This window comes from Vidua chalybeata, chromosome 2 (assembly GCF_026979565.1).
Source record: "Vidua chalybeata isolate OUT-0048 chromosome 2, bVidCha1 merged haplotype, whole genome shotgun sequence".
Lineage (NCBI taxonomy): Eukaryota > Metazoa > Chordata > Aves > Passeriformes > Viduidae > Vidua > Vidua chalybeata.
This window is the reverse complement of record NC_071531.1, coordinates 64,560,044-64,583,884: the sequence shown is the minus strand read 5'-3', so window position 1 is coordinate 64,583,884 and position 23,841 is coordinate 64,560,044. Positions and strand designations below refer to the sequence as shown.

At 40.3% G+C, this 23,841-nt stretch overlaps 1 protein-coding gene across 4 annotated transcripts; it reads right to left on the bottom strand.

Annotated features, from left to right (window-relative positions):
* Positions 1-1,897: 1,897 nt before the first annotated feature.
* Positions 1,898-22,423, bottom strand: LOC128784450 (OX-2 membrane glycoprotein-like). 4 transcript variants are annotated; one of them, XR_008429489.1, is made up of 7 exons: positions 21,824-21,872; positions 20,835-20,916; positions 19,748-20,074; positions 18,833-19,099; positions 16,937-17,053; positions 10,052-10,723; positions 1,898-1,957 (listed from the first exon to the last, which is right to left on the bottom strand). XR_008429489.1 is itself a non-coding variant. In XM_053936046.1 (6 exons), the coding sequence occupies exons 2-5, from the start codon at positions 20,890-20,892 to the stop codon at positions 16,941-16,943; spliced, it is 765 nt and encodes a 254-aa protein (XP_053792021.1). In that variant the 5' UTR covers positions 20,893-20,916; positions 22,362-22,423; the 3' UTR covers positions 8,209-10,723; positions 16,937-16,940. The 4 variants fall into 4 exon arrangements, 3 of the variants coding, with proteins under 3 accessions (XP_053792021.1, XP_053792020.1, XP_053792022.1); XM_053936046.1 differs by lacking the exons at positions 1,898-1,957; positions 21,824-21,872 and adding an exon at positions 22,362-22,423 and having other exon boundaries at positions 8,209-10,723; XM_053936045.1 differs by lacking the exon at positions 1,898-1,957 and having other exon boundaries at positions 8,209-10,723.
* Between the last annotated feature and the right edge of the window lie 1,418 nt (positions 22,424-23,841).

The following is a 23,841-nucleotide window of genomic DNA, read 5'->3' as shown; positions in this document are numbered from 1 at the left end:
GCTAACTCCCTGGAGATTATGGATGAGAAAGAAAACACACACTCAAAATCAGGATTTAGTGAAAAATTGTAATTACTACTCCCACAGAACAGAACAATTTTTCTTCCAAGTAAGGGCCAAAAAGTGTAATTCTAAGTACTTTTCTACACTACACTGTTTCATCATATGGAGAACAAATAACATAAGAAACAAAATCTAAATCTCCATATTAATACCAAAAGATTTTTTTTTCCAGCCTGAACTCATTGGATTTACGCAACTGGGTTATATCACATCTCTTTCTTTTAGTATTGCGTTTTCTGTTTTCATATATTTTTCTCCCACAAGACTCGGTGGTCTGAGTATTTCTCTAATGCCTACTAGGAAAGATTAAAATCTCTGATACATAGCAAAATCAGATGTTTTCCTTCTGGAAGACGAGATATCCTGGACAACCTGGACTCAATGTGTTGCAGTGTGGCAGAAATGCTGTAAACTTCTTGGAAACATCTCCTTCAGAAGTCACTCAGAGTAAGGCCACAAGAACAGCCATTTCAAGTCCATACACACACACATGCCACAGATAGCTCAGCGGAGGAAAGACAGGAAGGGTCTTTGCATGATATATTCCAGCGAGGGTTTATTGCATCCACCACGCCAAAGGGACCAGAGACAAAAGACAAAACCATGTGGTCTGTATGACTTGAGTATGGGGTCACTGACAAATGACCTGAAGGCACAGGGGTGGGCAAAGGGCAGGGCAAAGGGCAGCAACCTGTAGGGGCAATGAGGGATGAATAATTGGGGTGGGCAGTGTCAGCTGGCCAATGGGGGAGGCAATCTGATGTAGATTGACAGTAGTGCTGCAGAGCACCATGGGTTAAGTCTTCTCTATCAGCCTAGGTGGGGAAAACTTTATGATATAGTCTTTGCTGAGGGGAAGGAGTCAGAGGATTCCACATCAATGCACCTAGAGAGCACTGCTGGAAGCAAGAATCTGCCTACAAGGATACAACATGCTGCGAACAGGATACACACAGGCCCTTTATTTCTGTCACCTCAGTTTCCTCTTTCTAGAATGTGACAACTCCTAGCTTAAATACTGACTAAACCCTACTTTTTTGAATTTACAAGTCATTCTGTTTATCAGTGGAAGCTCTTGTCTAGGGAATAGAGCTACTTGATGTCAAAGCTGCAGTCATCTCAGGATTTTATCACAGATGTCAGCAAGCAGCACAGTAAAGTACTAATTGCATGTATTAAAACAGAGGGCAATATAAAACTACATGTACCCCAAGAAGGAATCTGGAGTATTCTTTAATTTTTTTTCTGCATGAATAAACCCCAAACATCTATATTTCCACATATTTCTTTTTGATTCTATTATCTAGAACTAATGACATATCTAGAACTAAAGTAATATAAACAGAAATTACATTGTACACATAAGAATTTGTGTGGGTCTGGTTTGGGGTGTTTTAGCACAGAAGCCATTACCAAAATAACCTGGAAACAGATGAGTTCACACAGGCAGCAAAAATGAGAAGTCCTGTATCAGGTTTCTATAGGCATAGACTTTCCAGACGGGGTCTCCTCCTGTACTTCAAATTGCAGCTGATCTCTGACTTGCACTCCCCATGACAGAAAGAAGTGGCCTCCTTCAATTCCTCTTCACCAAAGTAAACTCTCTCTCCCCGTAATGCTCTTGTAATTCCCATAATCATGTTTACTACTTGCTGTAGTTCCTCTCCTGCTCTATAGCCCAGTGCTGATGGCACCCCATATCACACAGGGCAGGCTCAGAGTCTCTCCTCTAACCAAGGGGCTTGGCTCCACCATCATGTGTCTGTCAGTGCTCTGAAGACAAGGACACGGAATCATGTGGAGGTTGCTCTTGGCTCTTCCTTTAAGACAATTCCTCTTCGAGTCAGGTAAGAGGCAATTCCATTTCCACATAGCTATTGGTTTGAGAATGTCACTGTGAAAAGATATTAATATTTTTATGAATTCATATTTTTATTTTATATTTTAACAAATCTCATTAATATTTATGAGTCTTTAATATATTTATAAATTCATTTTTTATTTCATATTTTTATGAATATCCTTTCCCGGTGGCTTTGTGAAACCTCTACCTAAAGTCTCAGTGGCATTCTAAAACCTCTACCTAGTGTCTCAGAAAAGCTTACTCGGTTTGTTGTACATCCTAATAATTGCTCTCTATTTTCCCTCTACTGTAGTCTCTTATCTTCAACCAGAGCAGCAATTTTGAGTCTGAAGATGTAGAATTTTACATTATTTAGGGCTGTTCACAAGCTATCTATCCCTTAGCATAAAACAGTTCATAGCAATTTATAAAGTTAAAATCAGACATGAAGGAACACTTTAACTGAAAGAGTTACTAAACCTTGAAATACTTCACTTAAAATATTTATTTATTCCACAGAAGGAACTTTCCACCATTTCAGTGGGAAAGGCAAACCCCATAATTGTTTATACTTGCCCTATTTTTAGAAGCAAAAGTTGTGGCAGTGAAGATGATGAAAATAGAATGCACCATATATGTTTATGCCAGCAGATAAAAATGCTTTCTAAACAGCTAAATCATACCAAATCTGAACTAAAATAGACAGTGTTTTGGGACAGAGTTATAAAAACAGACCTACTTCTCCAAATGTCTGTTCAGTGGAATCTCCCAGATATTTCAGCAGGAAAGGCTAACAAATGTGTACCAATACAACCAGTTAGAAATACAAAATTCTAACTATTATGAAAGCTGTGCCTGCCCAAGCTCATTCCATAATGGCATAGATTATACACACACCATCCAAACAGCCACTCTGTACACAGTGCAAGCAAACAAAGCAAGGATATTAAACTGAGTCTTCTTGTGCAACCCCAAGAGTGAAGTTAAACCATGGACCAGAGGATTTACAGCTAATGTTAAATAATTTATCATATTATCCACATAATACAAATTAGGCTGATAGAAAGTAAGTTTATGTCTATTTTTTAGCACTTGACCCCTCAAATTTTCAGACTTTAAAAAGGTCATAATGAACAGAAGAAGCAATTGTGTAGTTTCCAGGAATGTCTTCCCTCTTATATTAAAGCACCAACCTTTTAACTAATACAGAAAAGTTTGAGACGGGAAGATCTTGAAGCAGAATCCTCATTTTAAACACAAGGGGAAAACATCCTGAGAATTGTTTCCAGGAAACCAGAAATCTCTTCCAGTTGATTGTCAGCTGCTTACATAAACAATTTTTGATTTCCAAATCTGATCTTTCTCAATGGCTCTGTCTTCCCTGGTTTTAGCATAAAAAGTTTTCAGAGTGCCCATACAGTTAATTTTTACCCCTAGGTTCTTTCTCTTGGCTAGATTAACATGGAAAGCTGTGTCAGAAGGGAGAGGGAAAATATCTGGGTTGCCAGCAGAGACACAGTTCCTACTCCTATTGGGAATGAGATTATTCCCATAGATGGAAGTGCTACTTACATGACAAAAAATAAAAGCATAATAAGCCCTTTATATGGACTGTTAGGCACAACATTTATCCCACAGCAGAGAGTTTAATATTTCCCAAATTTAATATCAGATTAACATTTCTCACAGAAATGTGGTCTGAGCAGCACAAATACAAATGTGTCTGAAGACTTAGAGTCCAGATCTCACATGATCCTGAACAGTCCCAAAAAGCACTTCACAGGAAATCCAACTGGGAAACTGTGGCAAAAACCTCAGCCTTGATAGTTAATCAAGGCCATGTTGAGTAACCTCTATAGCCCGATGCTGTATGTCCATCACAGGGCTTCATGCCACCTCTGCCTCCCTTACTGATTTGTAGGGGACAGGACTGCTGGGGCTCACTGACCCTTTAAGTTCCAACACAGGACCACACTGGAGGGATTTCCCCTCAACACTTTTCATTCTTGGTAGACCACCAAGTAGCTCCTATGTAAGCCTTATGAACTCATGTCTTTACTCTTCCTTGACACTGGGATTTCTGCTCTTCCAGGGAAAACTCAACTTTTGCCTAGGAAGCAGCCAACCTACTCAAGGAACTAAATTTCTCCAATTCCAGTTTTTCAGTTGCTCGTGTGGCCAGACTGCCACTGTTCAAACACTGCAGTTCTGACAGGCAGCCAAACCAAAACATGGCTGGGCACACTGCAGGCAGAGCAACAAATCCTCTTTCCAGTGAAGCAAATGGGGAAAGGATCTCAGCTCATGATTACTGCTAAAAGTTGCAATAAGATTTATCCCCTCTAGTGCCCAAATCAGCTTAGAAGGTAGGACTCTCAGCTACAAATTAGGAAGAGATGGGAGTGTTGAGGGCAGTGGGAGAGGGGAACTGTTCACAATAGAAGAACCCTGGCCAACAGCACTCTTACCCTATTCATGATAAATAACATTGTGACAAACTCCCTGAAAATTCTAAAATTAAAATATCAATCCCAGGAAGTATTATATACACCTAAGTGTAAAAATATTCCTGAATAATTAATCTGAGATCTTACTATCAATTCAAGTGAAACAGAACACATTTACTTTTGTTCGACTCAACTCCAATCCTGTTCTACATGGACAACAGCACAAGTAGCTACCTGACTCCAGGAGCATCACTTGGAGACAGAGGACACACAAGCTCCCTCTCATCTCACCAGTGCAACCACTCTATGCTGGGACACTCAGAGCTGTCAGGGAAACAAGTCAGCTTTCTCTCACACCAAGTTTTCTAATCTGTCATTCCCAACATTATGCCTTCCACGTTGTCCAAGAAAGTATTCTCTTGTGTTTCCATCAAAGCCTAATGAGTTTTCCTAGTTGCTGCTCTTATCATCACAGATTTCTCACTCCCAGGTTAATTAATCCAGGAAGGAAACAAGACTTACTAAGTGAATTTCAAAGTTATCACAAAATCACAGAATATTCTGAGTTGTGGGAAGGCACCTCACAAGGATCATCAAATCCAACTCTCAAATGAATGGCCCATATGGGTATCGAGCCCTCCACCCTGGCTTCACTAGCACCATGCTCTAAATAACTGAGCCACGTTATCCCAGGTGTGACATGATAAAGGACAGCAGAGAATGCCAATATTTATCATCCCTAGATAGGATCAGTCAGCTGAAATAACCAATTGCTTAACAGAAATCAAATTTAACACATGCAACAGTGGTGAGAGTATGCCTTTCTTTTACTCCATGCTGAGACATCGACCATGTTGCTCAGGCCCCGAGTTACACATTTTCTTTTTCTGTACATTTTGATGGAACAATCATGCAGCCCAGCAAGGGAGGCGAACACATGTCAGTGGGCTCCACGTGAGTTCCAGGCAGTGCGTGCCCAGGATCTGGGCTCTCTGGAGCTCCTGCAGACAGACAGGAGCAGGGACATTTTCCCTAGGTCTGTCTACTGGTGTCCATGTTGTCTTTCCTTGAGGGGCTGCTTCCTGGTTTGGAAACAAAGACAAGATTTCACAGGAGCTATTTTCACTTTGTGGTTACTGTGAACCAGGAAGATGAAAACACCTTCCAGTGATGGAGTGACTGTTGTGAACACTCAAGTACCAGAGAGGGAAAGGGAAAAATCAGATGGAGAGGGTATCCACATAAGCAAGAAAATAGCATGCTTCAGGACAAGTCCTTTCCAAAGAACAAGAATGATCAGGAAGGAGCTTGTCCAGGACCAAGAGGAACAATAAATCAGAGAAGCCTGAACAGCAGAAGGGCAAAATCAGGAGGAAAGAAGTTGAAATCAAGATCACTTTAGGAGTGGATAAAATATAATATAAATCATTCTCTCACTGTCTGTTTCCTTATCAAATTACATTAACAAACTCTTACAAAAACAATCTGTCTGATCCATACTTCATCAGCAAGGACCAACCTGCTTAACCTCTGTTTTAAGTGAGAAGTGGGAAACTTTCTTTTGTCAACAACTACACTCAGCTACATTGTTTTCCAAAAGTAATTTATCAGACTGGAATTAGTAAGGAAATAATGTCTCCTCCTTTTCCTCTAAGAAAACCCAGATTAGTGCGGCTGGGGCTGCAATCCTATTTATTTCCCAGTTCTGCCTATCCAGGTGGCCACACTTCCTTCTTGCAGGCAGAGTGACTCAAAGCACCAAATTCCCTTTATTACCATCTCCCAGGATGCTCACTGAATATGGTCATAAAAAAACAGTGCTTTCAACTTGAAGCTGAAAGACTTTTAAGCCTTTCTGGATGAAAAAATACTGGTCATCAATATGCAAGTTCTTGTTCAGTGTGGATTCTGCTATTAACTTCAATCCATCCATCTTAAGGAAAAAAAATCCAGACAAACCCCACCATACATCCTCTTAGCTTCTAGCTTAGCTTCCTTCCCTGACATCTTGTTATGCAACAGACTTTGAGAGCAGCTGCCACAATGCTTTCAAAACAAACAGCATTTTTAGTTAGCAGAGCAGCAGCTGGGAGACACAGAAGTGAAGTAGGCAGGCACATGGCGTGACATGATATGGAAGAGTCACCCAGAAGCATCCCAAATCTACTTCTCAGACTTGGAAACTGGACCAATGTGCAGAGGCAAAATTCATGGGTTGGTGAAGGATAAGGAAAGGATAAAGGAAAAAACACAAGCATACATTCACTACTTCAAAGGCAGCTGAAGCAGCTGCCTGACCTCGGGTTGGGTGGTCAGTGTGGCAAGGCAACGGGAAAATACTCAAAACATACAAGGCAAAAAGGAAAAGTCATTCTCACAGTGTGATCAGAAGTGTTTTTTTTTTTTTTTTTTTTTTTTTTTTTTTTTTTTTAATTATATCTTTTATAGGAACCAAGCCCTGCATGTTGGTGGTTTGAAGACCCTCTCTGCATCACTATGGTTATGTTACCTCTCACAGACACTTTACCTTCCTGTCTCTTATGTCAGCACAATTTAGAGTAATGACATCCTTGAGCATGTCAGGGATAAAATAACACAAAGACAGGAGACATCTGTAAGAACTAAACAATGCACTGTGACTTGAAAACCAAAGCAAACATTTTGACAGGTTCTAAGGACCAGGCTGTCAGCCAAAAAAGCAACCTTTTATAGATTTTACAGTGACCTTGAGGTTTCCCTGAGGAAACATACTGTTCTGCACATGTTTACATTTTGTGAAGTTAAGGGTGGCCAATCTACTCTTTCTAAGGCCACTTAACTCTGCTACCATAACTCAGCCCACACTCTTTGGTTCCTGCCCTACTCTGTCAGTACAACCCACCTTGCAACTGGTGGCTTAAGCAGCACTTGAGCCAGCTGTACCAGGAGTTCCTGGGCCAGACAAACATCACTTCTGCTCTTGTGCATGGCAAACATTGCTCTTTTTCCTGGGGAAATCACTGCTGACTCACTGCTTTCTGATCTGAGAGCGTCAGATTCTTAGAATCATAGAAGAGTTTGGATTGAAAGGGAGCTTTGAAGGCCATCCACTCCAACCCCCCCTCCCCTGCAAAGACCAGGGACATCTTCCACTAGATGAGATTGCTTAGACCCCATCCAGCCTGACCTTAAATGTTTCCAGGGATGTGGCATCCACTATCTCTCTTGGCAACCTGCTCTGGTGTTTTACCACTCTCATTGTAAAATACTTCTTCCATACACACAATCTAAATTGACCCTCTTTTAGTTTAAAACTGTTATGCCTTGTTCTATACCAACAAATTTGCAGGAGAAGGAATGACAATCTCCCATCGCAGCAACACTTGCACCTTTGGCCAGCATCCAGGAGGAAGCTCTTCAGAAGCCATCACCAGCAACCATTTGTATCCTTGAGAAAATACAATGTTTATGTTGCAATCTCTGGAAAACCTCTGGAAATCACTGCCTGTTGTATTTTACCAACAAATATAGCTCAGACAAGCAGATCTAGGATACAATCCCATGACACTCAGCTCCTCTAGGGATACAGTAGCATTGACACATCCTTTTAACTATATTCAAGTTTCTCATTACCATATCTTTTAAGAAGAAAAGTGCAAATTGATGTCATGACAAACAAAAGTTATTGTGGTTTCACAATTGATCTCAAAAGGCCACATGTATTAAAGAGTACACTGGGTCACTACTGCTTTGCCAGAGGAATTAGTCATACACTTAGAGTTCATGAATGATACTTCTCTCATTGATTTATAAAATCTCACAAGCACTGTGCTACAAATGAAAGAAATTATGTGGCCTTATGTTCAATTTGCTTTATTTGGCTTCTTGTCATCCAGGGAAATACAGAAAACAAGACAGACAATGTATCAGTAGAGCATGTAACTTTAGATAAAAAATAATTAAGCAACAAACATGACACAAACAATAATTGCAAAAATATAGAATACACTGTTTTGACTGAACTAAACAAAAATCCTTCTGTAAATTTATCTCAAAAGTTTTGTTCAAAACCTTCTTTTAAAAAGAAAAATTACCCCAAAACACCCTAAAAGCCCCATGAACTGCCATTTTCTGTCAGAAATGAAGCAAAGTATAAATCAAAACTACTAAAAAGCCCAGCTTACAATGATGCATTTCTGGTATCCCAAACAAGTAAGAAAAAAAAAAAAAAAAAGGACCAGTCAGTGTTTTGGTTGGATCAGATTTTTTTTTTAATTAGAAAAAGTGAGATGTACAAATAAATAATTCATATTTTGCTCTACAACAGTAGAGCAAACATCACCCCTCACATCCTCAGTAACACAAGCAGACAGACATATGAAAGTTTTTACCAGACTCTGGACAGGCTACAGCTCTAGAACCAGCAAAATACTTGTTCTGAACACTGAGTCCTAAGTTTTAAATCTCCATTGTTAATTTTTCAGCCTTACAGTTGGTACCCTTAGTAAACATATGACATAAAAGGCACAATCCAAAATTACGCACTCTGGTAAGAAGGAGTATTTCAGATGCACTAACAAATGCTCATCAAAGCCAAAAGAAAAGACAATACTGTTAGTGATCCTGATACAATGACAAACATTCAGACAGAAGGAAGGCTGAGAAACACCTTAAACACTAGCACTCATCAGCTGAACAAAAAATCACCAGAGGACCCCCTGCAGTCCTCTCATCTGTCTGTCCTGTCAGTAAAATGGGCCACTAAGAAGGTACACCCAGAGGCAGGCTTGCATTTAGCGATCTTTGCTCTGTGGGGCAGGCGCAAAACCCTGCGAAGGTGCTCAGATGCTGTCATGGTTTAACCCCAGCCAGCAACTAAGCACTACTCAGCTACTTGCACAGTCCCCCAGGAGGGAAGGGGACAGTCAGAAAGGTAGCCTCATACTAACTTCTATCAAGAAATTAACTCTGTCCCAACCAAAACAATCGCAGAGGCAGAGGGTACCTGGAGCCTTCAACCCCTCACACAGATGAGGAGCTGCAGGGAAATGCCCAGGAGTGCATGGCCCTTCTGAGCAGCCTGCTGCTGCCCGACCAGAGGGGGTCAAGCATCTGGAACGTTAAGCCTGGAAATGGCCAGATCAGCAGGCTTGGGCTGGCAGTGATGAACAACCTGGGATGGTGGGAGAGGAGCTCCAATCCAGCTGGGAGAGGAGCAGAATTAGGTCCCAGCTCCTAAGAATACTGCAGTGTCTTTATCTGTTACCAAAAGCATGACAAATCAGTAAGCTCAGTCTCTGTAAGACTGCCAGCTGATATCACTGCAGCCACAGTAGTGACACAGGACAGTGAGCTCAGCATGTGACATCCCACCCAGTGAGGTCCAGCCATGGAATAATGGCTTTTGGCCAGCTAAGCAATTTATCTGTGTTTAAAAAGACACAATAAAAATGGATGAAGACTGGGAAGACTATTCTGAACAGTGCATAAGATAAGCACAAAAACTATTGACAAAATCCATGCCTTTTGACAGCTCAGCAAGGAGTAGGATAGGGACAAGGCTTCCACTACTGGCCTTTGTTACCATCTCCTCCTCACTTATATATTTAACCCCACTACACACATCTCCAAAAAACCCAGAAAACACAGAAGAAAATACTCCAGGATTAGAAAAAAGTCAAATAAAGTATATTATTTCTGTATTGTACTAATTACTTACAATTCTTCTTTCCAAACTGTGGCTGCTACTGCCTTTATTTAGTCACCTGCTTGGAGACCTATTGCTCTTCCCCAATAATTTTGCCAAATCCTTTGTGGTTTGAGTCCTGTGATTTTGAGTCCAGCAGGTTTTTCCAGACAGAGAAAAAGGAGTTGGAACAACTGGATAAGAAGAAGAAAAACCAGATGACAGGAAGAGGGCCATGAACTCAGAGTTCCTGCAAGTGAAATTGCAGACAGATGTTGGCAAAACATTAAATCTTTCTCTACTGGAAGAGCAATTAGGCACTGGACGAGAATCCTGAGAGAGTCTGCAGAGCTTCTATCCATGGACATTTTCAAAACTCAGTTGGAAGAAGACAAACACATTTTGCCCAGCAGCAAGAGTGGCATGGGCAAAGAAGGTTTTGCTTGACAAAATCTCCTCCTCTGCAGAGCAGCAGACCAAGTGTTCCCTCCAGTCCTACATTTTAATATTAAGAGCCTAGACCAGATAGCAAATACTGTGTTAGTCATTTTAGTGATCAACTCAGCTTCCAGATAGGGCAGTATATATGATGTCTTCTCCTTTTTTTGCTGATTCTTTCCAGCCAGTCAAGTCACTATGTGTAATGTAGACTTCAGGCTGCTAGCTTCTAATGATCTAGTAGATGGATGGAAATCCTCAAGGATCCTAGGAAATACAAAAACAACCCCAGGAAAGGATGAGTCATTGTGTTGCTGCCTCAGGTTTTGCTTAGCAGTGTAGTTGCTGTTGGGACAGGAGGAAGAGAAATGCATAGTGGGGAAAGTGGGGAGCAACAGTTACAAACCCACCCTTTGGTGAAAAACTTCTCTGCTTTTTTAATTCTGGGAATCACACACTCTGCAGAATTCAGAATATGACATAAGGAATATACAAAACCCTGAAAGGATTTGTAAACTGTGAAAAGTAAACCAACTTTCCTTACTAGTAATAATACACCAATAATTAATTAACACACATATATTGAATATACAAGTCATTTGATATTTCAGAATATATTTTGTATGTTTGAGATTCTGTCTGCAACTCTATCTTTACATGGCTTTGAAGACAACAATAAAATATACGGCATCTTTACTTTTCATGTAGAGGAGTATGAAAGAGGCTCCTTATCTAATAACCTTGCATTCAGAAAAAGTATTTTGGAATCAAGTATATAAATAATTCTTACCAAGGAAGTGAATGAGAAATTGAAACAGGGAGGCAACTATTCACATATTACAGGAATGCTATTTGTTCTCCCTTTCAAGCTGCCATCCATTTCATTTTCTTGTTTTATAATAAGCCCTATTGTTGGAATGAAAAGGAGAAGGAAGGACCAGAAAATTATTTCTTAATGCAATATGCAATATGAGCACAAATTTGATGCACAGGATAGGAATTGTACTAGTCACATATACTAAAAACCTCCCTGTTTGCAAAGAAAGGGCTTTGTGTTTTAGTGGCATCAACTCCTTTAGATGTGCAGGACAAACTCCAAGATGTGTTTGTTTCCTACACCACTACCTTCATCCTGCCGGTAGCAAAACAGGCTTTATTTCATCCTTCCAGACAAAAACCCCAGCCATGGCCCAGGAGACCAGAATTCATCCATGTGACCTCACCCTCCTTCCTCCTCCTGTCACTCCCCTTTCCTGGCTCTTCTAAAAGGAAAGCAGGATAAGGAGCATGCTTTTCCCAGCAAAACATGACTGGGAAAACAAACAAAACACCACCCCTCCCAGTTCTTCACAAAGACAATGATAGCACTAAAGCATGGAAAGCTTGCAAAGTGTACCCATTCTCCCTCTATACATGATACAGACCAGAGAGTACTGCCAGGTACATTTCTGTGAACAGAAAATTAGTTGGAATTACTAGGTAAAAGGAGCTGTCTTTAAAAAGTGTGTGATTAAACCCAGAAAACAGCTTCAATTGAGTTGCAAAATATTTATGTCTGCAGGAAACCTGATGGGCAGCCTGACAGCACAATTACCCTTTCACTGACATTTTTGTCATGAGGGTTGTTTGGTTTTTTAATTCCTCCCCTCAGTAGCTCTGTTTAGGTCTGTTTGTCTATACTGTTTTTACACTGTGGCATTTTTGGTTTTTGGGATTTTTGTTTGTTTAGGTTGCTTGGTTTTTTTTTGGTTTTTTTTTTTTTTTTTTTTTTTTTTTTTTTTTTTTTTTTTTTTTTTTTTTTTTTTTTTTTGGTTTAGTATTAAGAAGGGTAAAGGAATGAGGCTGTTGTATATTCACTGCATAGTTTTTGCTATTTTTAAGGAATTCCAAATAGGACAAATATAATCTCCTACTCTCATTAAAGCCACACTTGAGAGGAAACCAAGGCTACTTTAAAATGAGCCTCGCCAGCTGGGATGTGACTGCCAGAAACCCATTCCTCTGTGAGCAGAGGAAGTAAGTTATATCCATTTGCCTCAGGAAAGAGGGAGTTATATCTCGAGTTTATCATCTGAAAGTCTGGTATTTAGTGGGCTTCTCTGGAAATACTACTCTGAAAATTCTCCTAAAACCAAGCTGCTACTATATTGTTCTCAAGTACTGAGTCTCTCACTAATAAGAAAATCAGATGTCAAAGCAAACACTGAAGAAACACGCCAAGTTGTAAGATAAAAAAAGAATTGCTGTAATTTTTACACTAGAGCTTAGAAACAGAGTCTTCCCCAAACTGAATACAGATTAGAGAATACTGCTATAATGACTCTTCCAGAATTAATTACTATCTTTACTATAAACAAAACAATGAAAAGTGTTACCAAGTACTTGTTCTTATAAAGTTTCCAAAAAACTGGAATTCCTGCACAGTACTTATTTCCCAGCCTTCCAGGACATATTTGGCCACCACAATTTGGGTTTCTCATACCCACATATTATAGCTGATCAGCCAAGCTGCTATTTTACACTTACCAGACTTGATTCTATGCTATTTGTAGCAACTATCAAATTCAAAAGGGAATCTTAAATCTTATCAAATTCAATCAGGGAATCTTAAATTCCTATTCAGGGTATTAAGTGATCGCCAGCTTGTAACAAAGAGGCAATTTTGACCTGTTTTGGAATACTTGTCTAACATATTAAGCACACTGAGGTTCAGCATTTCTTTGGAACACAGCTGGTTGTGTTCAGACACAAACAGAATTGTAGAATCACTTAAGGTTGGAAAAGACCTCCAAGATCATCAAGTCCAACCTTTGACTGAACACCGCCTTGTCAAGTGAACCATAGCACTAAGAGGCAAAGGCAATGCTGCTTACATCTTAGTTCCATAAAATCTCCACTTTTTTTCACTGAAGGAGAACCTGAATGTTTTGATTTCTTAACAGGAAAAACACATGTCTATGCTGCTGCTTTCTGCAGAATGGAATTTTTCATCTGGCCTAGGATCTTCTTCTATGACTCTTCAAGTTTTCTTCTTCCTGGTTAACTTATTCTGTTCAGTTTTCTTATCTATTCAGTATCATATCTACTCAATTAGAAGCCCAAATTTTTTTCCCCTCTTGTTATAGTTTTTTAAAACACAAGTATACTATTTGTGAATTCTGTGAATTCTGTTACACTATTTGAATATTTCTGAAGATTTTCACATGGCAAAACCTGTATAAGCTACCCAAGAGAGATCAACATACCAATTCCTAAAAACCAAACCAACCAAACAAAAAAAACCAAAAACAAACAAACAAACAAAACCATTCTGGCCTTTATATGCATTTGTGAAGTAGTCCTTCCTCACAGGCTACTACAAGCCTCCAGAAAAAACGTATGTGTGGAATTTTATCCCCTGGCATACTGATACATCCTAAGAATTAACTATAAAGCTTTGTAATTGGCCAGGCTGAAATACGAGTATCCGGCAAGCCATGAAATAAGCAAGTGATGCTATGGAAAGCAATCAAGTGAAGACACATAAATGAGAGGTAAGTCACAGGAATTTATTCAGGCTAATAGTCTTTATTTTGCTTCTACCCAGGCACTTGGCTTCTTAACTGGACTGCTTTATCTCAGTGTGGTCTATAATTAAGCTCTATTAGTTGAGTAAGGAATGAAAGGATTTGACTTTTTATCAGATGAGCAGCATCAAGAAACTTCAGGCATGGGAGAATTTATGCCTGCTGATTTTTTGCAGCCTGCTCATTGCACTTAAATCAAATGATAGGCACAGTGGGGTTTGCTTGCCTATTTGGTATAGGATGAGATGTGAGTTTTCCAAAGATTGTGTGTCAGCACTTGCTACAAAGGCTGCTCAGTTTGATTCCAAATAAGTCACTTATACACAAATGTTGTGAAGACACTTCACTGGGGACATTTTCAGGGAGAACCAAAATGTATGTATGCTCTGTAACAGGTACACAAGGAAAATGCCTGAGGGATAGGACATCAACTTTCAGCCCCAGATACCTGGTTCCCAAGTATCTACCATGAAGAGGAAGGGAACAACAAAAATAAAAGCAAAGTAAAACCTAACCATACTCTCAGAAGCAAAAGCACTTTGAAGAAACTTTGTCAGAGTTCCTCCCCCTCCACCCAGAAAAAAAGTTACTGCTTTACTTTAAAAACTGAGCATCTTGACAAGCCTGGAAAGGCTGTGCTTATTATCTAGTGCAGAATGAAAAGTACTGAAGCCCTAGACATTCTTGAGCCAGTGCTATTAGCTCTCTATTGTTAGCTCTCTATTGTTAGCTCTCTATTGTTAGCTCTCTATTGTGCTGTTACAAACAGCACTTCCAAAAGTACATCTGTAGGTGCTGCTCCTCATTCCACCCAGTCCTAGGCCAACAGAGGGTAAAACCAGAAAAGGGCTTTCTGCAAGATGTTACTACCTCTTGGGTGAACTGACTACAACCAAGGCATAAACATATTTTACAGCTGATCAAGGGAAAAATAAGTCACCACAAAACCAGAGTAGGATCCAAAGCTAAGAAGTTTAGGGGATTTCCTCATCATAGTATTTGTGGAGTGGTAAAACACTGTAAATATAGTGTTAAAAACTACGGTAACTCCACAGATATTCTTAGTATTCTAAGGATGCCCAAGAAAGTGAAAGTGGAATCCTACACAAGATAAACTATTAGTAACCCTTAGCCACCAAATAAGGGAAACTGTAGGCTCTGTTGCTGTGAATCACAGAGTGTCTCCACAACAGTAAATCTCTTATGTGACCCAAGTCATGGCGCAAGGATACACGAAATGGCTTGGGGGTTCCAAGCCTGATACCTAGCGTGTGGTGTAGGGTGTAAGAAACCTGCTGCCTGCTGGGGATGGCCCTGTTACAAATTATCGCTGAACCCACACGATGGCATTGCCCAGGGAACCATTAATATCCATGGGCCAGAATCATGCTAGGACACGTTAACATCCTCAGCCTACTCTAAAGATGAACAACCTGGTCTTATCAAGCAGTGTTTCACTGAGTGACACCGGTCCAGCTCGGGCCCCAGTGCAGACACAGCATCCCAGTGTGCTTCTCATCTGCCGTGCAATGAAGGGACTTCAAAACACTGCAAAGCAGCACCTGTGCTTTTTGGCACTCTCTTTTCCTGGTCAGTCTCAGATCTGCTCCAGAGGGTGATCCCAAAGCTCTATCAGATCACCTCAATCTCAAAGTCTTTCCTTCATGGTATTCTTAGTACAAGCTCATTCATGTTTGGAATGGTTGTTCTAGAATAAAGATACATTTTTATTGTGAGCATTTCACCTTTTTATTCTGATCCTTTAAAAAACAATATTTAAGAACAAACTCCTTGCACTTTAAATTCCAGGTTGGTCTGAAAATTCAACCAGAAATTTTATCTTCTGAATTGTTTATAGGATTGATGAAAGCCTCACATACATTTTACAATTAAGACATTATATCTGGGGTGTATGAAGTGTTCATTTCTCTTTCTTCTCAGTGAAGACTTTTGTGTCTCTGATAGTAGCAGATTCATTAGGTCAAACTCTCTTAATAGTAGATGCTGTAGGTCTAAATTCACATTAGACAGGTGTGATACTCCTTGCAACATTTCTTTATATCATATTATTGCCCGGAAGCAGGTATATAGCCCGGAACTGAGTAAATATGCACTGGTGTTTCTAAATATATTAGTGGAATTTAAAGCCAGACATGGAATTTGGATTTAGTTAAACAACAGTGAAACCACCAATGACCATCAAATTTCTCTGATTTCTGAAGCTTATGGTGCCCCCCTCGTCACCCCCCGCCCCCTAGTCTTTTTCTGTTCATTATGTTACTACTACTTAAGACTAGAGAATTGAATTTATCCATGACCAGATGGATAAGAGACTCAGAGACATTACACTGACTGCAACTTCTCTTTAATTCATCATTAGGAAGCACACTTGTGCCAAATTTGAGCACACTTCTTCATCATATTACCCTGTTTGTCTTAAAAAAATACAAAGATGGTCCGTGACTAGTAGAAAATGATTCCCCTGAAGGGACATCACTCTGCATGAGTGGGTTCCTCACCAGTGTTTACTTAATCTGCCAAAAATTATCTGAGCATACTACACTTTGTAGGCTTCCAGGAAAATGTGAAAGATGAGCGAATTACTTGTTCTGAGACTGTTACTTCCAAGCAAACCAAGAGCAGCATGTTCTGCTCTGCTTGGATCCTTCCCTCACAATTCTCAGCCTTGGATTGTCTCTTGGCAGTGGGAAAACAGCTCTTAAACTTAGACACAACTGTGGCAACCTCAAAAACTGTAAACATATTACTACTATTATTTATTATTACTCAGTTGTCCAGCATGACACTCTAATACCCCTAAATGGTATCCCAACAAGTCTTGTTCTTCTCTGCAGATGATCAGACCTTATTATGGGCTCTAGGAAAACCACGTTTCCACATATTGGTGACTCACCACTTCAGCTCCTCCTGCATAGGATCTTCCTCCAAAACAGCATAATCAGAATCAGAACTATAATGACTGCTAAAAGCACCACAATAATCACCAGCCAAAGCAATGACAATCCCTCTTCTGCAAAAACAAAACAACAAAACATCCACAGCAAATTAATCTCACAGTGAAAAAAAAGCACAACGAGCCACAAGGATGTCTGATTAATGACAGCAGTTCTTCTGATATGGTTAAAGGTACTGCTAAGATAAATTAAAACAGCAATTGCTCAAAAGAGAAAATAAACCTCTGTATCTTCAAAAACAAAGCTACTTGCCCACAGAAAATGAGAAGAAAAGATGTACTCATGGCAAAGAACACTGCCATTCCTATACCTGATACAGTGGTTGGCATACACACACAAGCAGAACTTCATAAAAGTCTTAACACTTTCAGAAGAGTTTTTTTGTTCACCCAGAATTTTATTATTTTTACTTTTAAACACTAAACACTTTTGAAAAGGCAACATTAATTTTAAGAAAAGAAGACATGCTATGTTTTGCTGCCTGAAAATAGCTCTACCCAACAGCTAAGCGTAAATGTTCCTCCCTGATTAGACATTACCACTTCATTTGACTGCTATTAATCAAAAGGCTCATTTCAACATTCACTGACATTAGCTGGAAAACTGCTAAAATGACATGACATTTTTTTGACTGAAGCCAAAACTATCATGTCTTTTAACAAAGATATGTTGAACTATTCATTTGAACTTCTTGTCATCTAAAATATAAGACTGTTAAAACAACAAGCTGTTAGCTGATTTTTTATCTGCTTAGCAAGAAATAACAACAGTCTTAGTTTTCTGCTTTCTGAGATGCATTTGCTTTTTAAAAGACCAAAACAAAAGAATACTGGAGACAGGACAAAAAGATTAGTATGCTTTTTCAGAATTGTAATGTAATTCAGAATTAAGAACTAAATTGTTTTTGAATGTTTAGAGAGCAGATTTTAAAAATCAGATCCTGCTCTTTACAATTCCTGTAACAATCACTTCTTGAGCATGTAATTTCAGAATCAACCCACAGCTGCAAGCTGCTTTTCCTGTCTTGCTATTTACAAGTGGTCTTCAATTTAAGGCTCTGGATATAGAGATGTGAATTTTAAATCACTCAAATGCTCCTGTATGAACTAAAAATGGTACTTCAGCTTTTAATGTTTCTGTTCCTTATCTACAGAAACAGGGTGAAAGTCTTTCCAGCAGAACAGAATGTTGGAAGAAGAAAAAAATTAACACTACAAGATATTCAGATGTTACATTAATATATATATATGATTTCTGTATAAACCAAATGTAAGTATCTTCAACTGACTCCCTCCCTGTATGCCTGAAAGTACTGATCCTCTCTGACCATTACCGCAGGACATGTGCCTTGGCCATAAATCAGAGAAACTAAAATATCATGTACAGATTAAATACAACAAAACAGTAAGTTGAACTGAAACATTTGATTCAGAGAAAATTTGTTATGAATTTCAAAATTTCTGAGTTCATCAAGCAACCCACAGAGTTTCTACTCATCATCCTACTCAGCTGGATATCAGATGACATATTTATATTTATTTTTAAGCTGTTAGAAAATTATGAAGGCCTACATGGAAACCTAAGTTCAACTTTCTGCAAAATGCACAGTGCCTCTAAACGCCATATCTCTCTAGCTGGCTTTCAGTCTGGCATTTTTCCCCTCTTGGATAGGACTCAAATATGTTATTACCTCAAAGACAACAGTGGACGCAAATAAATCCTGACATATAAACATCCCATTCCCTCCTCTTCCCAGAAGACTCCTATCCAAATATGCTACTGCAAAACATAGAAGCCAAGAGAATGCTAACAAGTTGCTTGTACTGCTCACCTACCTCCTTTTATTTTCACAGGCATTTCAAATGTTTCATTTGTGTTGCTTACTCTGCAGATCAAATCCTGTGCACTGATGCTCTGAATGTTGTAGATTTCCAGTTTACTGGTGATGGACACAATACCATTTTTGTGCTTGACTGTCTTCTGTGTAGGAGTAGAATTGAACAGGTTGTTCCAGGTGATGGTGGGCTCTGGGAGGCCATTAGCATTACAGATGACTATCAAATGATCTTCAGAAATGTTGTGATGGACAGATGCATTGAGACCTTCCAACACACAAATGAGACAAGTCATCACCACAGTGAGCACCTGGTTGTAAGCAGTAGTAGCAGCCTAACCATTACAAATCCGAGCAAAACTTACTAGATTCACACTGAGCCGAATGGCAAGGAATGCAAGAAGAGTTCCCTGGGTCAGGTACCCTCCATGCCTCAATACTCCTTCCCCATACTTAAGTTATATACCCTCAAGATTCCACTCAATCTGAAATCCAAGTATTAAAATAATCTGTTAAGTAAAATAATTTATTGGTCCTATCTGCTAATTCCCTATCAATGGTAGGGTTTGGCAGAGCAGCTCACAGCACTGGAGTTGTACCTTGCACCAAATGGAAACTCCAATGGGCAATGTTGGTTTGCCCAAGTTCCAGCTGGGACTGATCAAGGACTTAGAAAGATTCCACTCCTTGCTTTTCAGCTGCTACTCAAGGAGTAACAAACAAGAGCCAAAACAACCACAACAGTCTTGAATACGACCCACAGAGTTTTGCTCAGAGCAGTAGTGCTCTGTTTCTACATCATGTTCCACCAAGGGATGCTCCTATCACTGCAATTCTTGAATCTGCTCAAGGAAATACCGTAGGTGAGAAAACACCTCTTATTTCACTATAGACATATCCCTGCAGAGAACCTCACCAAAAACACTCAGGCAGGTATTTCCTGAGAGAGGGCCAGAAGGGAAAACATTGAAGAGACACTTGTAACATCCTGAATCGTCCATTCTAGTGTCCCAAAAAGTTATGCTTGTCTTATTGAGTTCCAAACTTGTGAAATTCATTCTGTCTTCATAGGGCTTCTGAATCTTTAATCCATTTGTTTCACTGTATGTAGCTATATTATCATGTAATTCTTCTGAGTCCTTTTGCCATGTCACTTGCAGAACATCCATGGGTTTTGTCAGGGCACAGCTCAGAGTCACACTGTCACCCATCCTCACTTTTGTGTGTCCAGCCTGCGGAACCACTGCAATGACAGTAAATGGTTAATGAAATGGAAAGATATCACACACATTCAGAAGCCTAATGTTGATTCTAAGGCCTGGATTACCCACAGACACAACTCTTTCAGTTTCATACTGTTTCTGTGGCTTTCCCCTGCAAAAAAGTCCATCTCCTACATGCTCCTAGGAATCAATGTTGATTTACATTGGCTGAGGCTTTAGCTTTCTTCTAAGATACTTAAAAGACAAAAAGACTTGCCTATTTCTGTACCCATATCTGCAGACTTCCCTCTTAAGTTTTACTAAATCAGCTCATGACTTCCTATTCTCAGCAAATATTCAGTTTTTGTTTCCTAAGAGCTAGAGGAAGATTGAATGCATAAGAGAAGTACACACCAAGCCATTATCAGAGAAGTAAACAGCAAAATGCTTTTAAAAGGCATTTTGAACTGTAGTTTCAGAGTTCATGGTGCATTTGAGATGGAGGGAAGGAAGTCCTTTTGGGATGCCCCACTCTTGGAAGCTGTCAACTCAGGTTAACAATGGTGTCCAGTGTCACTGTAGATATGGATGCTTCTTGTCCTTCCCATCTCTAAATGCTGCTCCAGGAGGATTTGTATCACAGCTACCAGCTCCATGTCTCTGTCTCAGGTAAGAATGTAAGTCAAGCAACACCAGCAATCTGTATTTCACCTATTTTTGTCTCTTACTCTGCTGAAGTCTCAGAAACCTGAAACCAGTTCCCCAAAAAATTTCAAGCAGATTTCAGGAAATTCAATTTACCATTTGCCTTTCCAAGCCCAGAATATGCCAAACACAAAACCAGAGCTCGTAAAGTCATTTTGGAAGAGAAAATCTGCTTCACCTAAAGAAAGACAAGAAGAGATGACAGATCAGTTTCTGGTGATATTTTACATTCAAGGTGCAAAAAATTAACAGATTTTTCCTGTGGAAAAGAATGTAGTTCTGGGGTCAGACAGCAAGACTTGACAAGTTTTATTGCCTTGTTTCCTACAACTGAATTGTAGACCTGCCTGGAACTGAAGTTGGTGTTCTATTCAAGAGGAAACAAAACTTTGCAAAAAATACCTCTGTAACACACTCTCAGTTTTTTTGCTAATGCCTGCAAAACTAGTTGAAGCATCCTGGGACCATCTTCTGTCAAGAATTTAAACAAAGCCCTACCTTTTAAAGATTTTCACAATGTGCAAAAAATAGAAGAGACAATCAACCAAGAAGCATTTTCTATATTACACAGGTTAAAAAAGAAGGGCTGGTAAATAAATCAATAAATAAGAGGAAGAAAAAAGTACTTAAAAACAAATTGCCAGCAAACTTGTGTACACACTGCATACACCCACAACCAGAAACCTGCCTTTAAATTTTAAACACAATGTGCTAAAACAACTCCTGATATAACTCTCCAGTTACCAAGAACTAACAGAGACCAAGTTGTTATGTGTAGAATCACAAAACAAGAACCTATGAGCAACGAGCCCAGTGAAAAAAGTTTCTGTAGTCAGATATTTGAGCACGGCTATAAGAAATTCAGATAGATACTCCTACAAGCATGCAGAAATCAAGGGCCAGCATAGCAAGCAGAAACTATCGAGTCACAGAGTTGTTTATAAAGCAGTGGAAGATGTACCACACCTGCAGGCAAGCAGAGTTTTCAGTAACAATCCTTTGCTTCACTGCTTTAGTACCCATTAAAGCACCATTGCACACACCCGAGGCAGCAAGAATTCATACAATGAGGAATAAGGCTATACCGTGTAGCTATACCGGGCATAGAAAGAAAGAAGTCCCTTTAGGTCACAACTCCAATCACGGGTGCTGCAGGGGGTGGGGAAACAAAACCCAAAACGAACAGAAGAAGAAAAAAAAAAGGCGTTAAGGACTGGGGCAAGTAAAGCGCAAATCCTTTCCTGCGCCTCCCAAAACCGCACCTCGGAGGGCTCCTGAGCCACGGGCTGTGCTGCTCCCTGTACAATCCGCCCCCCACCACTTTCTGGGAACCTCCCTTAACTTCAAAGAAACTTTCCCCCTACTGGCGTCACACAGGGTTCCGAAGGCAGCTGCCGACTGAGCCCGGCAGCTGGAAGTCTCTCCCGGGTAGGAAGGGAGGACGGAAGAAGGAGACGCGAGTCGCGGGCGGTGGCTCCCGCCTTCCGTCCCCGCGGCGGGGTCCCACTCCCGGCGGCGCTGTCAGGCTGACCCGCGCCCGGCACCCAGTGCCCATCTTCGCCCGAAACCCTCCTCAGACCTGGGCATGCGTCCGGGAAGGCGGCGGCAGGGATGGTTACTCACGGCCAAGTACGTGGAAACACGGAGAAAGTTGGGGGGGCGGAAGCTCCCACGTCGCACAGCGGTCCTTGTCCCAGAGCTGAGCTGGCGCCCCAACCAGCGCTAACCTTTCCCTCAAGGGTATTCAAAACAGCCCAGTAACAAATTATCTTAGGCTATATCTCTTCTATAATTGGGAGTGGTCTTTTGCTTTCGCTGCTGCCTTCCTGTTGGGTAGGGAGGAAAAGGGGCAGCAGGAGTAATACGGGACAATCTCTCTGCTATTTTTTTTTGTTGTTAGATTAGGATGTTCTGCTGATAAAACTACATCAGGGATAACCTATCAGGCCTTATTGCAGGCTTGAGAGAAACAACCCATTTCCCAGTCTGATTAATTAGAAACAGCATTCTTAGTGATCAATACAGGACACTCAGTGCCTGCTCTTTCAAATGCTTTCATACACGCGCACACGTTCATACACTGTTCATACCACTTGCAATATTTATCTTGCCAGACTCTATTTTAAGCCATCATTGCTCACAGGAAAAAGCAAACATCACAATTTCAACTCCTTGCCAAAATTAATTGACAAAGATGCCTACATAAACCCAGAAACTCATTCTTATTTCAGACACAGAAGTGTGCGAATATTTGGAGCAATGCTACTAAATTGTCTTAAGGAAGAAGGTGATGTTTGCAGCTTTCCCGGGTCACCCCGGGCTCACCATGAGTTAACCTTACCTGTCCTGCTGCTCTCAGTACCTCGGTGCACAGAGGAGTGCCTTTTGTGCTGTAGAAATAGAAAGCTCCTGCTGCCCCCAACAGATTTGGCCCAACTTGTGGTTGGGGTCTGGAGATCAGGGCAGTGTCTCTTCCAGATGGGTAGAGCTGTACTTGGAGACACCTTCCCCACCACTGTGCTGGATTTAGTGCAGCCTTTTCCCCCTGCCAACTAACTAACCAGAGTTCCTTGGTTTTTCAACAAAATTTGAGCTTTACCACTACCTTTATTTCTACCTTTCTTTCTATCTCCTAGGATCAATCACTATGTCTTAAATCACTTAAATTTCACTTTGCCAGCTTTGCCCTTTTTGTTCCCTTTAAAACAGGCCAGCAACTAACCTACTAACTGTTTGAGACTGATGTACCTACACACTTCACACCTTGTTTTAATGAGAAAAATGCATTAGCAAGTTTCCTGTGCTCACGTGCCTCCACTATAGCTGAGGGAATTTTAGAGGGAAGTCCAGTAACTGCCCACTGCACAGCTTAAAATAAATTTATCCAGAAGTGCCCTGTTCCATCAAAGCAACAAAAGGAGGGAAATCCCAGTGAAATCCTCCTGCTCTTACTTCATGAAAATGAAGGGGACTTTGTGGGGATTTGAGTGATATATTATAGTAACTCACATCTGCTGAGGTGGAAAATGTCTGTATTTAGGCAAATGTTATTACTTCTTCGGTGGGCTGGAGAATACAAGAGAAGAAAGAAGGAAATTATGAA